Source organism: Juglans microcarpa x Juglans regia, chromosome 7D (genome assembly GCF_004785595.1).
Source record: "Juglans microcarpa x Juglans regia isolate MS1-56 chromosome 7D, Jm3101_v1.0, whole genome shotgun sequence".
Classification (NCBI taxonomy): Eukaryota; Viridiplantae; Streptophyta; class Magnoliopsida; order Fagales; family Juglandaceae; genus Juglans; species Juglans microcarpa x Juglans regia.
Genome location: NC_054606.1, coordinates 25,492,983 through 25,508,573, shown reverse-complemented (window position 1 = coordinate 25,508,573; position 15,591 = coordinate 25,492,983). Strand labels below are relative to the sequence as shown.

General features: G+C 36.7%; 1 protein-coding gene and 1 long non-coding RNA gene across 2 annotated transcripts in view; both read right to left on the bottom strand.

Annotated features, from left to right (window-relative positions):
* Window positions 1-15,591, bottom strand: part of LOC121239522 (callose synthase 9) — an 84,358-nt gene that overhangs the window by 43,760 nt on the left and 25,007 nt on the right. Inside the window, 13 exon segments of the mRNA XM_041136781.1 lie at window positions 236-260; window positions 357-442; window positions 904-990; window positions 3,160-3,209; window positions 5,999-6,080; window positions 6,163-6,223; window positions 6,447-6,499; window positions 6,632-6,821; window positions 6,947-7,070; window positions 7,268-7,370; window positions 10,971-11,093; window positions 15,207-15,285; window positions 15,445-15,521. Coding sequence (XP_040992715.1) covers window positions 236-260; window positions 357-442; window positions 904-990; window positions 3,160-3,209; window positions 5,999-6,080; window positions 6,163-6,223; window positions 6,447-6,499; window positions 6,632-6,821; window positions 6,947-7,070; window positions 7,268-7,370; window positions 10,971-11,093; window positions 15,207-15,285; window positions 15,445-15,521 — 1,140 coding nt within the window.
* Window positions 7,696-10,161, bottom strand: LOC121239525. Its single transcript, XR_005935307.1, has 2 exons — window positions 8,080-10,161; window positions 7,696-8,009 (listed from the first exon to the last, which is right to left on the bottom strand). It is a non-coding gene; the product is annotated as an uncharacterized LOC121239525 (long non-coding RNA).

The window sequence follows — 15,591 nt, the reverse complement described above, 5'->3', positions numbered from 1 at the left end:
CACTACAATGATCAAAGGCACAAACTACATAAAATAATCATATGCATCAAAAATATTTCTAATTTGCAATTCAAGTTAACAAGGAACTTTGAAAAATGAACCCCTGACAAGACTAAATATTCTAAACCTTAAATTCATGTGTTTTCCCCCTATCTTCATTAAAAATAAATAAAAAATAAAAAATAAATAAAAACTATTTTCTTCTTTTTAGCTGATCTTTTAATGGATAGCTAACCTGTTTGGAAGAAGAACCGGGAGTCCTGCAAAAGACATTGCATTCAGATGCAAAACTAAACAAAAACACAAAAGCACAGACAAACGAATTTTGGTCAGCCAACAACAGGCAAAAACTTAACCTGTTGAAAAGAGGAATGTGAAGAGTGTCCATAAAAGCTCCAGGAAACTGCTCAAAAAGTTTGTGAAGGGCTTCCAATGACCTAATCTGAGGATCATGCCAAATAAATAAATCAATACAAGGAAAGAATGAAAGTGGATACCGAAAGCGCTAATCATTTGGGGTGAAAATCAAAGTATAATAACTTTTTTTCCTCCTCTTTCTTTTGCGGGTGTGGATGGGTGGGTTTATTTCAGATTTTTTTCCCTTACCAGTCATGGACAATGGATGAACAAACTTTTTAGTACAGGACTCAAAAAACATTATATTTTGTGTACATTTTATTCAAAACTTTGGTTCTATGTTTCCGTCTCATCAAATATCTCATCGCGCTTCCTTTTCTCTTCCTTTGTCAAGATGGGTAAAGTGAAACAGAAGTATGATTAGACTTCATCTCAAGTATGACATCAAAGGGTGAATCCAAAGGAGAAATATAACATGTGCACATGTGAAACAAAACCATTATTGATTTAGTTTTAATGTGCATCACACAGAAAAATATAACATACCTCCCCAAGACGGTCTCTAGCACCAAGCAAGAATCCCCAAACAGCAGATATAAGGGTGTAGAACACATAGATATCTAAGAGATAGATCTGAAATATAAAGGATCAGAAACAAATGAGACAGAAAGAGAGTACAAACAAATAAAAAATACTGCCACAAAAAAAATAAAAAATGATAATCAACCACGAGAATAGCTTCTGAAAATAAAAAATCTCCAATTGAGCATTTTTTACATATTTGAGAGGTTCACATCATTATGAGTGTGCTCTTACCTCATAGTGATAACCAGCTCCAATAATTGATTGGAGGTGGTAACTTTGCATTTTCCAAGAAAAATGTTGGAGTTAGTTGATTTTAAAGAATATTGAAATATTTAATTTTGTAAATTATACCTTTAAAGATCTAATGAACTAAATGCTTTTGCAAAAAACCAGTAAGTAAAGAGACATCTCAAAATTATATAAATTCTGGAAAAAAATGTTTTACAATATTTACATTATGCTTTTAGCAAAAGCTATATTTAATAGGAGATATTACAATCCTCCCCTTTTAAATCCCTGAGATCCTCATCAGGCCATTCGACTATAGGCAGCATGAGTAAAGTCACACTTCTGACGCGGAATATCTCTGATACCCTTTGTAATGACCCAAGAAAATCCCAAGCCATATATAGGCTTATACTCCAAAAGGACTAATTAATGTTACAATTAGAATCCCTTGGAATCATTATAAAGGGCAAGAATTTCTCCTTCCCATGCAATGCAGTATCCATTTGCGACCTCCTATACTTAATCTGGGGGTATATATATAATGTATCATCTTTTTTTTTTTTTTCCGATAAGTAAAATAAGTATTATTAATCCAAGGATGGGCAACACCTGCCAATTACAAAGTAAGTATGTCCTATCTACGTAGGCACATTAGAAACTAAGAAATCATGGAGGTCCATGCCATTAAAGTCCATAGCAATGGCCCAAGTACAAAGCGTTCTGAAAAAGAAAACTTTTAGCTCCTCCATAGATCTCTCTTTGTCATCAAACGTCCTCTCATTTCTCTCCTGCCACAAGCACCACATAATACAGATAGGGATCATCTTTCAAATCACTTTGATCTGATACACACCTCGAATAGAGGTCCAACACGCCAACATATCCACTACGGATTCCGGCATAACCCATGCTAGTTCCATCCTTTTAAACACCTCATTCTAGAGAGTCCTGGCTATATCACAATGTACAAGTAAATGGTTCACTGACTCACCCCCTCTTTTACACATACAACACCAGTCTGCAATGATTATCCTCCTCTTTCCCAGATTATCTATAGTAAGAATCTTGCCTAGTGACGCTGTCCACACAAAGAAAGAAGCTTTAGGAGGAGCCTTGTGTCGCCAGATCCTTCTCTAGGGAAACTGTATCTCCGGCACTTGTATGAGGACCTTATAAAAGGACCTAGCAGTGAATACCCCTCTCCCTGCAGGAATCCACCACAGGCCATCTTCATGCTAGATACCTGGACGACACGAATACAAGAGATTATAAAAATCTGCAAAACTCTCCATCTCCCAATCCTGTGCCGCCTGGTTAAAGTTGATATTCCAGTGAATACCCCCTTCTGAGATTCCCATAACTTCTGCCACTGTAACATCTTTGGCACTTGCTATCAAGAAAAGTATAGGAAACAAATCTTGGAGAGCACTGTTGCCACACCAAACATCCTTCCAAAATCTAATCCTGGAGCCTGTTCCCAACTAGAACCTAGTATGTTGATGAAAGACCTCCCACCCTTTTCTAATATGCTTCCATAGCCTCATTCCATGTGCCCCTCTAACTTCTCTAGTACACCAACCCTCCCCTAAACCACCATATTTATTCTCAATCACAATTTTCCATAAGGCTTCTGGTTCCTTGATATATCGCCACAGCCATTTGCCAAGGAGCGCCCGATTAAACAAAATAATGTATCATCTAACATGTATCCTAAAGCACCTTGCCTATAGAACACTTGAAGAAGGCAATTAATATAGCTCTGCATGCCCAACCATTAACCAGATGATACATACACTTGATGGAAGAGTTCCTAGACCAAATTGTTCCATAAAAAAAAGAAACGAATAATATGAAGAAAACGGAGGGGAAAGAAAAATAATCTCAAAACACGCGCCACATAGGTAGATTAGATTGCTTCAGTCAAAAGAACTAAAATTTGAATCAAACGAACATTGTAGGTGCAAAATATATGAATAACAGGAAACTTACCGCAACTATTGGAGCCCATAAGCTAGCAACTGCCAATGCATTATGGTTATCTGCAACAAAAGAAAGCAGCTTAAAGAGCCAGAAGCATTGCTGAGGAGAACTAACAGAAAGATCCTAATTTATTCACTTAGATGAGTTTTTCTTTTTTTTTTTTCCTGGCAAACTTAAAAATGAGCTCAAGTGCATTCTTAAAGTGACACAGTTAAGACCCAATCAGAAACTGCTTCAGGGTCAGCCATGATCAAATTCAAGCTTTGAGGGCACTCCCTTTATGCTTTGAAGCTTTTTTGGGGTTGAAGGCGAACTTGGCTAAATCAGAAGTAGTCTTAGTGGAGGACGTTCCGAATGTGGAGAGCATGGCTAAATCAGAAGTAATCAGAAGATATCTCAGCTTTCGATGAAATATTTGGGCCTTCCTTTGAGTGCTCCGTTCAAATCGAAATCTATTTGGGATGATGTACTAGAAAAAATGGAGCGTAAACTAGATAGTTGGAAGACAATGTACCTATCCAGAGGTGGTAGGGCCACTTTAGGGGTGGTTTGTATTCGGAAGTCATTTCAAGTCATCTCAACTCATCTCACTACTATTTATTACTATTTATCAACTTTAACTCACAAATTTTACTACTATTCATAATCCATCTCACTACTATTCACAACTCATCTCAACTCATCTTCGAATCCAAACGACACCTTAATCAAAAGTACCATTTCCAACTTGCCAACCTACTTTCTTCCGCTTCCCACCAAGGTGGCTCACTGCATGGGGAAACTTCAACGGAATTTTTTGTGGGGTGATGAAGGATGAGTTTAAATTCCATTTGGTAAAATGCACCACATTGTGCTCCCCTATCCAGGAAGGAGGATTGGGTATTCAAAACTTGCAATCTTTTAACAAAGCTTTGTTTGGCAAATGGCTATGGAGATACCACAATGAACGGGAAACATTATGGAATGCCGTCATAGAATCAATGTATGGTGAACCATGGGGAGAATGGTGTTCGAATGAGGTAAGTGGGCCATATGGGGTGGGACTATGGAAACACATAAGAAGAGGATGGGATACATATGCAAGAAATATCCCTTTTGAGGTGGGTGATGGGTCCAAAATCAAATTCGACATGATGTAGGGTGTGGCGATAGGACACTCAAGGAAACTTATCCATTTCTATGGCATAGCAAGAAAGAAAGAAGCCTCAATTGCAGACCTCTTAATCCTATGGCATAGCAAAAACTCCCCAATGGAGCGTTACATTCTTTAGAGCTGCACAAGATTAAAATTAGATTTGGAGGATAGTGAGTTGAGATGACAGTTAAAAATTGAATAAAATATTGTTAGAATATTATTTTTCAATATTATTCTTGTTTTGGGATTTGAAAAGGTTGAATTGTTTATTGTATTTTATACGAAAATTTGTGAAAATTGTAATGATGAGATGAGATGAGATGGGCTGAGATTAAGCTACGTTTGGGTACCAAGAGTACCTCAGGTATTCTCAGAATATTTCACTACTATTCATTACTTTATTATTACTTTTCACCTACTTTTTACTACTATTCAATATTCTATTATTACTTTTTCACTACTATTAACAACTCTTCTCAACACTTCTCACTTCCCCAACCTACCAACCTACCAACCTACCCTCTCAATCCAAACCGAGCGCAAGTTGACGCTTTGTCAGAATTCTAAGATCTAGTGTACTCTACCCTTATCATAGGAGGGAGCTGAAGAAAAGATCTCTTGGCACCCTTCTAAGAAAGGGAAGTTCACAGTCTGCTCCTACTATAAAGCCATGACCACTCATAATACAAATACATTCCCATGAAAGAGTATTTGGAAGACAAAAGCACCCCTGAAGGCAATGTTTCTTGTATGCATGGCTTCCTTGGAGAAGATCCTCACAATAAACAACCTACGGAAAGATTGGTGTTGCATGTGCAAAAAGAGTGGAGAGTCCGTAGATTATCTATTACTTCAATGTGAGATTGCTACAACCTCACGGCATGACTTCTTTGCTCAGACGGGATTAGCTTGGGTGGATACCGAAAAGGGTAATCGACCTCCTAGCTTCTAGGTGAGGCAACCAGGGCAACCCTCAGATTGCAAAAGTGTTGAAGACGATCCCAATTTGTCTATGGCAGTGTATTTGGAGGGAGAGGAATGCAAGAAGCTTTGAAGATCGAGACCGGTCAATGGATGAGCTTAAAAGTTTATTTTTCAATACTTTACTCAATTGGTCGATTGTAATTGATTTTAGTGGCATGTCTTTTCATGAGTTCCTTGTATCGCTAAACTAGCATGCATAGGCGACACTCTACATATGTACCATATACTTGGGCCTTTGTCTATTTTATGCTCAATAGAATTTTCTTTACCAATCAAAAAAATAAAGTGACACATCACACAACTCACCGCATAGAGTTCAAAGAAATTGGAAACAATTTCAACAATTTCAATTGGACAAAAAATATTATGTGTAACAGGCTTATTCAATGTTTAGCTAAATTTTTTTTACTCATCTGAAATGATAGACAGTCCACTATATACAAACGAATATTATTTAGTCATTCAAACAATGGAAAGTGAGAAAGGAGCAGGTGGATAGAGAGAATACAGAAGCCATATATTACTAACAAAAGTCCCTGATGAAAGGGGGCAAAAGGACTTGAACAATTCAATGAGAAGTCAGAAAATATTCTTCTTCCATTCCACATATGAAACAACCACAAACAAGTAAATAAAAGTCTATTTTCCATTAGTTTATAATATATACGTCTCTATATAAAGCTCACACGCACAATCTATATATCTTAAAATTCATCAGGAGGGGCTTACTTTTAGATACTAAATCATGCCAAGAATAGTCAATAGGGCTCATGGTTACTATTTCCCTGGTTGGTTTCACCAACGGCTGGATCTGCAACAACCAACAATATAAACAACTCAGACAATCAAAAAATCAATTTTTTACGCAAGAAATCATGTTGGATGTTGCTAACCTGGAGAAAGTAGGCAAACAAAAATTTTCCACTCAAAACAAGAAGCCAAAAGAGCATATACCTGCAACGTTATCAGAATACTAGATAAATTTCTAACCTTAGTCCAAGAATAGACTAGAATTTCTCTTGATTCTTTGGTGCTTTCTAACTTATAATGTAATATTAGATTTTGTTTTTCAACGGACAATAAGAAAGTGACAGAAAAAATAGCAGTACAAGGAGAAGAAAGAAAATTTTCAACACGTGTCACTGGATACATGGTGAAGAGGGAAATTAAAGATTACTTGACAAAATCAGTGGTCCTCTCATACATGCCGCGTCCAACATAATACCGTTCCTTTGATAAATAACGATCACAACACACGAACAAACAAAACCAATAAATCATCGAAACAACACAAGGAAATTGAATAAATTACAGAAATCACAAAATCCAGGCTTCAAGAGAAAATAAAATGATGACTAGAACCTGGCGCATCCACTTCACAAAGTGTATTAAAGGCCAGCGATCACATTGATTTGTTATATTGTGGCACAAAGGTATTCGCATAAGGAAGCTAATGAAAAACTGGACACCAGCATATATGCCAATTACAATCACATAAAGTCTGAATATAACTGAATCCGTGCTTTGTTTACTCTCTTCCTCAAGAGCTTTCCTGTATGAACAGACAAGGAATCAGAAATGTTCCCAATGATTAAACAACAAAGAGACAAATTGACAAACTAAACCACAAACCAGGATGTAGTTTAGGAAGAAACATTCAACAATGATGGAACTTACACATAAAGGAAACATATGAAGACTGAAGCAATACTAAACCAAAGAAAGCGGAGAAAGATTCTAGAAATGGCCACGCGCCGTGTTGTAGAGTATGCCCCATACATCATGATAATATCCAAAACACCTAAATTAGATAATAACAACTTCAGTGACAAAAAGAATCTTTTTTTTTTTTATAAGTAAGTGACAAAAAGAATCTTTATGGTGAAATAAATAGAAATAATATACAATAGTTTGGTACAACAGTTGGACACCGCAATAACCAAGAGAACAAAGTAAAAAAAAGCATTGATAACATTTTAGGCAGCAAGAGAAAGTTACTCTCAAAGAACTTCATTACTACAAATGTTGGACCGAGGCTAAGAACTTCCCGTAACGTCTTGGCATTAAGATGTCCATCATTGAATGCGATGATGGTGAGCCCCTGAAATATTATATCTAAATGAAAACAAAAAATATGTCCAATAAAACAATGCATGGGCTGTCTTTTAAATAACATTCAATTTTAACTATAACATTCATATACAGATGAAAGATGACAATAAATTCAAAATATTGTAGGATATATTTTTTTTATGAGTAAACCAGAATGAGATAAGCATTAAGATATCAACACAAGTTAAAATATTGTAGGACATAAATAAGTCGAGTTGAGGAATTCAATGCGGAAAACAAACATAAAGGAGAGGAAGATAATTTTTTAACTACATGTAATAAGGCACCCAAGATATTTCATACACGAAAGACAATTTTTTTTTTATAATTAATAAGAGATTTTATTACCGAGAATAGGCACAGCCCAAGTACACAAGAAGTATACAAAGGAAATACCTACTACGCTCTAGAAGCAGGAAAAAGACAAACAGATTCAGTACATTATCATCATCCCTTACAAAAATCGTAGCCCACAAACACAAAGTAGAAAAGAAAAAATTCCGAAGTTCTCCGAGAGAAGACTCTTTGTCTTCAAAACATCTCCAATTCCTTTCCAGCCAAATACACCACATTAAACACAAAGGAATCATATTCCATCTGGCAGCTACACATATCCTTCCCTCAAAACCTCTCCAACATGCAAGAAGATCTACAACTTCCTTTGACATCACCCAATATAAATCTGTCCGACTCAAAACCTCATACCATAAAGACTTTGCCGCCTCACAATGAAGAAAGAGTTGATTTACAGATTCACCATCCTTCTTGCACATGACACACCAATCAGCAACGCACATACCACATTTTCTAAGGTTATCCGTGGTCAAAACTTTCCATAGAGCAACCACCCAACTGAAAAACGCCACCTTAGTAGGAACCTTCACTCTCCAAATGGTTTTCCAAGGGAAAGCACAACCAGAATGACAAGTCAGCACCTTATAAAAAGAACTAACAGAAAACCTGGACTTTCCAGCATGGTCCCACAGTAAACTGTCCTCTCTTCCCTGCATCACTTTTGAATTATAAATTCTTCCCAAAAAATCAGAAACATCATTTACTTCCCAGTCATTTACCTCTCGGATAAAATCAACATTCCACAGAATATTATAATTCGTATGTTGGAAATAATCTTTCACAGCAGCATTTTGATCCCTTGCAATCTTAAATAGAGAGGGAAACTCAGATTTGAGAGCTGATTCCCCACACCAAATATCATGCCAAAAAAGAATCTTCTTCCCTTCCCCCACCTTAAATGTAATATGTTTCGAAAACTCCCCCCAACCTTTCCTAATGAACTTCCATAAACTCACCCCATACGCTCCTCTAACTTCATTAGAACACCAATCCCCCCACCCACTCCCATATTTAACTGCAACAACATTCTTCCATAAAGCATCTCTCTAAATGATATCTCCAGAGCCATTTCCCAAGAAGTGCTTTGTTAAACATCCTCAAATTTCTCACCCCCAATCCTCCACAAAATTGGTTGACAAACCTTGTTCGAACTAACCATATGAAACTTTTTTCTCCTCTCTTATACCTCCCCATAAGAAATTGCGATAAATTTTCTCAATACTTTTTACAACCCCTGCTGGCAAAGGGAAAAGTAAAAGAAAATACGTGGGAAGATTAGACAGCGTACTCTTCATCAAAGTCCCCCTTTAGACAAGTATAGTTTTTTCCATCCAGCCAACCTTCTCTCGATCTTCTCAATCACCCCTTCCCATATGGAAACAGATTTGTGAGAGGCACCCAACAGAAGACCAAGATACTTCAGCGGCAACGAAGAAATCTTACATTCCAAAATATCAGCCAAATCTGAAATATTGGCTACTGCACCCACTGGAACAATTTCAGATTTGTTAAGATTAATCCTTAGACCCGAGATATCTTCAAATCTGAAAGTTAATTTATCTTCTGCGATATTCCATTCCTGGTGCTTCTCGCCAGGGATGATCCTTAATCTGTCTGTTATTGTTCTCCTGTTTCAATTTCCTTTTTCTTCTTAAATTTTACTAATAGTTAGTTGAAGATGGAGCGTAGTTTTTGGATTGAAGTGAAGAGGTTCGTGATTAGTAGGAAAGGTGGAAACTTTTTTTGTATTACTGAGAGGAGCAGGAAGTTGTCTAAGTTCCTTCTTCTCAATGGAGGAATGATTGTTTGGATGGCAAAGGTGGTGGAGGATTGGCTGAGGTTATCAGGCAAAAAAGAATCTTTTCAGACAAAAAGGGAGGGTCATAGAGATTTTATGGTCCAAAGATGTCAGAACGAGATTGGGAGGTTTGTGAAGCTGATTGAGTTTGGTACAGGTATGGGGAAGGGTATCATTGTGATTCCAAAAGGGAGGAAAGGGTGTGGTTGAGCAGGTTTTGTAAGGATAGTGAGAGAGATGATAGATTATAGAAACTCAGTTTCAGCTCCCGATAACAGAGTTGTTTCTTCGAATGGGGGTGGTGAGAGGGATATCAAAGACACCCCCCCCCCCAAAAAAAAAGCCCATTCATATCCATCATTCACACTCTTGAATCGACAAGCCACCATAAATTTTCCCACATAATACTCTATCATCTCCACCACCCTCCTATCCCACATAACAATAATACCACCTGAAGCCCCTTTCGAAACTAAATCAACCCATCCCACACTATGACTATGACAACACCATAAACTGTTAATGATTGTTTGATTAACCATTTTCAGCTTAGGCCTCGTTTGGTTACGCAGTTCAGATGAAGATGAGATGTTTTGTTGAAAGTTGAATAAAATATTGTTAGAATATAATTTTTTAATATTATTTTTATTTTGGGATTTGAAAAAGTTAAAACGTTTATTATATTTTGTGTGGGAGTTTGGGAAAGTTGTAATGATGAGATGAGATGATTTTGTGTATCCAAACCGGGCCTTAGTTTCTTGAAAACAAATACCATCGGTCCTCCATTTACAAATCAAATTCTTTACCCGATGGCATTTTCTATAGTCGTACAGCCCCCTCACATTCCAAGATATGATCGTTGGTTCCATGGTTGACTATAGACAGCCCTCTCCTAGCCTTTATCTCTAAAGGCACTTCCACCCTTTGAGTTATAATTTATAGAACATGATAATCTCTTCAATTCCCTGTCCTTCTTAACCTCAAATCTAGCCAAAAGAGGTTGACCAGCCTCTATAGCTATTAAAAGTGCTCTAAATTGTTCCTCAAAGCCGACACAAGAGATTCCCACACATTCCTTAATTTCATCCACCGAGATAAATTAACTTTCAGAATCTATTCTAGCAGAAAACAAATTAATATCTGAAATGCGGGGACAACAAAAAAAAACAATAAAAAGACGAATCAACATATTTGATTAGTGCTCTGAACTTTTATTTTCACTTTCCTTCTTCATAGGGAGAGAGAGAGGTCGTCAAAAGGTGGAAGAAACTTTTATATTAAAACAAAATGCAAGGAAAAAAATGGAAGGCATTTGGAAATGAAAAGAATGGGCATGCAAGATATTAACAGTAATTTCAGCAACTTAACTAATGGTTTGAGTTCACAACAGAAGAACGTTACACATTAAATATAAGCATTAAACACGGGCATGCAAACCTGAAACATCATAAAAAGAAATATCCACAGACGGTGAAAACTATGATAAAGATGAAGAAATGTCCGATGCTCAACAAAGGAAGTTTTCCCACGACGCTGACTTCCACCAGATATAAGCATATTCTGTAACAAAAAATACATGGCAGAAAAATAGTCAAAGACAAACAATGGACCATACATATTAATTATTAAAAGCCTAGTTGTCAACTGGGATGCAAAATTCAGACCTAAATTCAAATTAAAAAATGCAACAGAATCAAAACGAGCGAGACAAAATTGGTGCAGTATTCGAAGTACAAAGTTTCAATTACAACATATGGAAATTTGTTTCTTTTTTCGTCTATTTGCAAATGTCTGCATTTTTCTATGAACAACGTTGAATACTGTTTCAGAGTTCGTCCAACCAAAATAACGAATTCCATTAAGTGATTTGTCTTTAGTTAGTTACACTGATACTTCCAAAAAAACTAGAAATTTAAAACTAGATCTAAGCATGGACATGCAATCGAGAGAAATGAAAGAAATAGGGTTGGCAACTCATCTTCATGATTTTGGTTTCTATCATGCCAAGTCAGGGGTATACAATTATATAGGTCAAACCAAACACGACCCATTTCATTAAATGGATCAAACTCCTCAACCCTGACAGGACCCGTTTAAATAACGGGTCAATACACCCGCATAACCTGTTTAATACACAGATCGTATTGGGTTGACCGAAACACAAATCATTTTAACCCATTTATTTTATAAGGGTTGAATTGACCCAAACATTTTATAAGACTTGATCAACACAATCTTTATATCTTATTAAGTATAAAATATAACAATTATTCACACCGACATCTAGATTCATCACAAAATCAATATCTATGACCATAATTAATAACCAGAATCAAATTTGTCAAGGCATATCCAACTAAATAATATAACAATCCAATGAAAAATGTCAAATAAAACAAACATGTAGCAATAGGGTTTCTAAGTTTTTAGGGTAAATAAATAAAAACATAATTTTAATTTATATTCGTTATACGAGTCAATTGCCGCTTTTGCAGATCGCCCCGTTTATTAATCATGTTTAATCAGGTTGACCCATTTTGAACACTAAACCATAATCCTTTAATCTTATGTTAGATTTATGTCAGGTTCGAAAATCAAACAATGCTAGCCCTATAAAGGAGAGGAAGGGACGCAGACTTCTACACTATTTCAGATCATAAATGTTTTTTTACTCTCACAAGCATTTCAAATCACATAAGTTATGCTGGACATCAGAAGATTTGTTAGCACCAGCTCAATATCTGGTGTCAGTTCAACTTAGTTCTCAATGCTATCAAAATAAGCACATCAATTAGCTATAAATACTCAGATATGTTCAATAACTATCTCCACTGTCTTACTAAGTTCAACTTCTTTATATTAATGGGCAAACTGAAGGCTTTAAAGAAAGACCTGAAGATATAGAATGAACAAGGCTTCAGTAACGTGGCACGCCAAAAGAAGACTTTATTGGAGAAGCTTCAGTTTTTGGAAGGCGGGGAAGAGAATAGAGTATGTTCTGAAGTGGAAAAACTACGAGAAAGTCAAAGTTTTCTCAGAACTTGAAAGGGTTACTAATGGAGGAGATTTTTTTTTTATTTTTTTTTTTTATAAGTAATGAACTTTTATTGATCGAATGCAACTAGGTAAAGCCCATGTACACAAGTAGTATACAAAAGAGACCCCTAATTACTAATGGAGGAGATATCCTAAGGTAAAAATCACGTGTTTTATGACTAAAAGAGGGAGATAGATGTGCAAAGTCATTCCATCGAGTGGACAACTCGCATTTGGAAGAATAATGCCATTGAGATGCTCATCATTGATGGCCAAGCATCCCCGGATCATTCGGAGATCAAAGATCATATTGCACAGTATAACGAACTACTGCTTTCTGAAAGTTTGCATTAGCCAAAATTAGATGGTTTAGCATTTGATACCATAGATCATCAGCATGTCATGTAGCTAGAAAGGCCTTTTGAGGAGATGGAGGTTCAAGAAGTGGTAAGAAGGACGGCTGGAGACAAAGCACCGGGCCCGGATGTATTACCATTGCTTTCTTCAAGTCTTGCTGGGAAGTGGTAAAGAAGATGTCATGAGGAAAATCCAGGAGTTACATTCCAGTTGTAAGTTTACAAAAGTCTCAATGCCACCTTAATGCAGTCATTCCTAAGGACGCCGGGGCTATGGATGTTAACGATTATTGCCCCATTACCTAGTGAATGGGGTGTATAAGATTACATCCAAAGTTCTTGCTAATTGGCTAAGTGTGGTAGTGGAGAAGATTATATCCAAGCCCCCAAATGCTTTTTTTAAAGGCAGACAAATACTAGACTCAGTGCTCAATGCTGATGAATGCTTAGATAGCAAACTTAAATTGAGAGAGCCAAGAATACTATGCAAGCCATAGATATGGAGAAGGCTGACGATAACATCAATTAGGGATTCCTACACTATTTATTCGAGAGGTGCGGTTTTGGGGAGAAATGGCCTTTTTGGATAATGGTGTGTTTCTACAGTCCAATTCTCAGTTTTGGCGAATGGCACTCCAGTGGATTTTCCCAGTAGCTCTCATGGGCTGAGACAAGGTGACCCATTGTCTCCTTTACTATTTGTCATTATGATGAAAGCTCTTAGCAGAATGTTGTCAGCTAGTGGGGGGAGGTTTTCTCTCTGGATTTTCAGTGGGGCACAATAGTCACGGTACTCTCATTAATTGTATGCACATGACACGTTGATATTTTGTGCAATGAACCAAGATGGTAGCACTCGAGGGGGCTGATGTTCTAATGAGGTACAAAAAACAAATGGGATGGGGCTGTGAAATTACATCAGAACTTGGGGTCTATTAGCTAGACACACTAGACTTGAGGTAGGGGATGGTTCCAAAATCAGTTTTTGGCATAACATATGGTGTGGAGATAAGGCCTTACAGGAAGCCTTCCCAATAGTCTATAGGATCACACGTGAACAGGAGGCCTCAATGGTTGATTTATTGGAGATATCTGGTGGTTCTTGACAGTAGAATGCCAGCTTCCCCAGAGCGGCTCATGATTGGGTGGTCAATGTCTTCAAATAGATCTTTAATTTGTTGTACAATACGTGAGCAAAAACCAATGGTGTAGACAAGATGCTTTGGAGCCCATAAGAAAGGGAAATTTTCTAAACACTCATTCTATGAGATTATCACTACCCATTATAGCAAACACTTTCCTAGGAGCATTTGGAGGAGCAAAGCGGCCTCTTAAAGAAGTTTTCTTTGTATGGACAGCATCTTTAGGGAAGATTTCAACTATGGACAACCTAAGGAAACATCGAGTCATCGTGATGGATTGGTGTTATATGTGCAAAAAGAATGGCGAAACGATAGATCCTTGCTACTTCACTCTAGCATGTGGAATGATTTCTTCAATAGAGTTGGGTTGGCATGGGTGATGTTGGGAAGGGTGGTTGATCTTCTTGCAAGTTGGAGTGGGCTTATATGGTAATTCCCAATCACAACAATGAGGAAAATTATCCCCATATGTTTGTTGCGGTGCATTTCGATGGACAGGAATTACCGGAACTTGCAAGATGGTGAACAACAACCGGATGAACTTAGAAACCTCTTCCTTAATACTTTGTTCCTATGGTCAGCAGCTATAGATTTTAATAGACAAAGTTTTCATGATTTTCTTGTAGCTGTTTCTACTTCTTAATTGGCTGCCTTCTCTTGTATACATCATGTGCACTTGGGCTACGCCTATATTCCCTATTATCAATAAAATTTTGTTTACTATTAAAAATGGTTGAAAGTAATATTTGTTTACACTGTCAGCACACTAAATTATTGAACAATCCCATAACAATGTGCAAATTGGCTTTAATCCAAGTTTCTAGTTTTCCAAAGTTTACTTGAAAGTACATATAGCCAAGGGAAAGACACAAAAAAATAAGAAAAATTACCAACAACCTTTTTCGATAACATTCACAACTCCTCTTTCCCAGATCAAATATACTGTTTCTAAATGACATAATCACTAAAGAAAAACAATATATTTCTAAAATGACTTCAGGTGGATAGGGCCAATAAGAATCTTCTTGATTTAGAAAAAAGTGCAAGCAATTCAGAAAAATGTGAGTGACCTGACAAAACAGTTATTGATACGGAAAATATTTCAATAACCAGTTTCCAAGAATTAAAACAGTTAGAACCTTTGATCTGCGTTTTGGCTTTAGGAAAAATGACGAACTTCTACGCCAGGGCCAACTAAGTTCAAAGCAATGAAGTGACCTGACAAAATTAAATGATGAAAAGATGAAAAGGTTACCCTTCAAGATAGAAAACAATTTATGGAACAAAATTTTTTGCAGAAATCTCACCAAAAGTACACATTGAAGTCATCATAATTTCTAACAATTTATGGAACAAAATTTTTTGCAGAAATCTCACCAAAAGTACTCATTGAAGTCATCATAATTTCTCCAGGAAGAATGAGGTGCTCGTCCATTATCATTGTTTGCAGCTTCCTGTGCATTTTTTGCAAATAAGTCGACCATAAAACACTAAACTTTATGGAAACATCCATGACAAGCAACG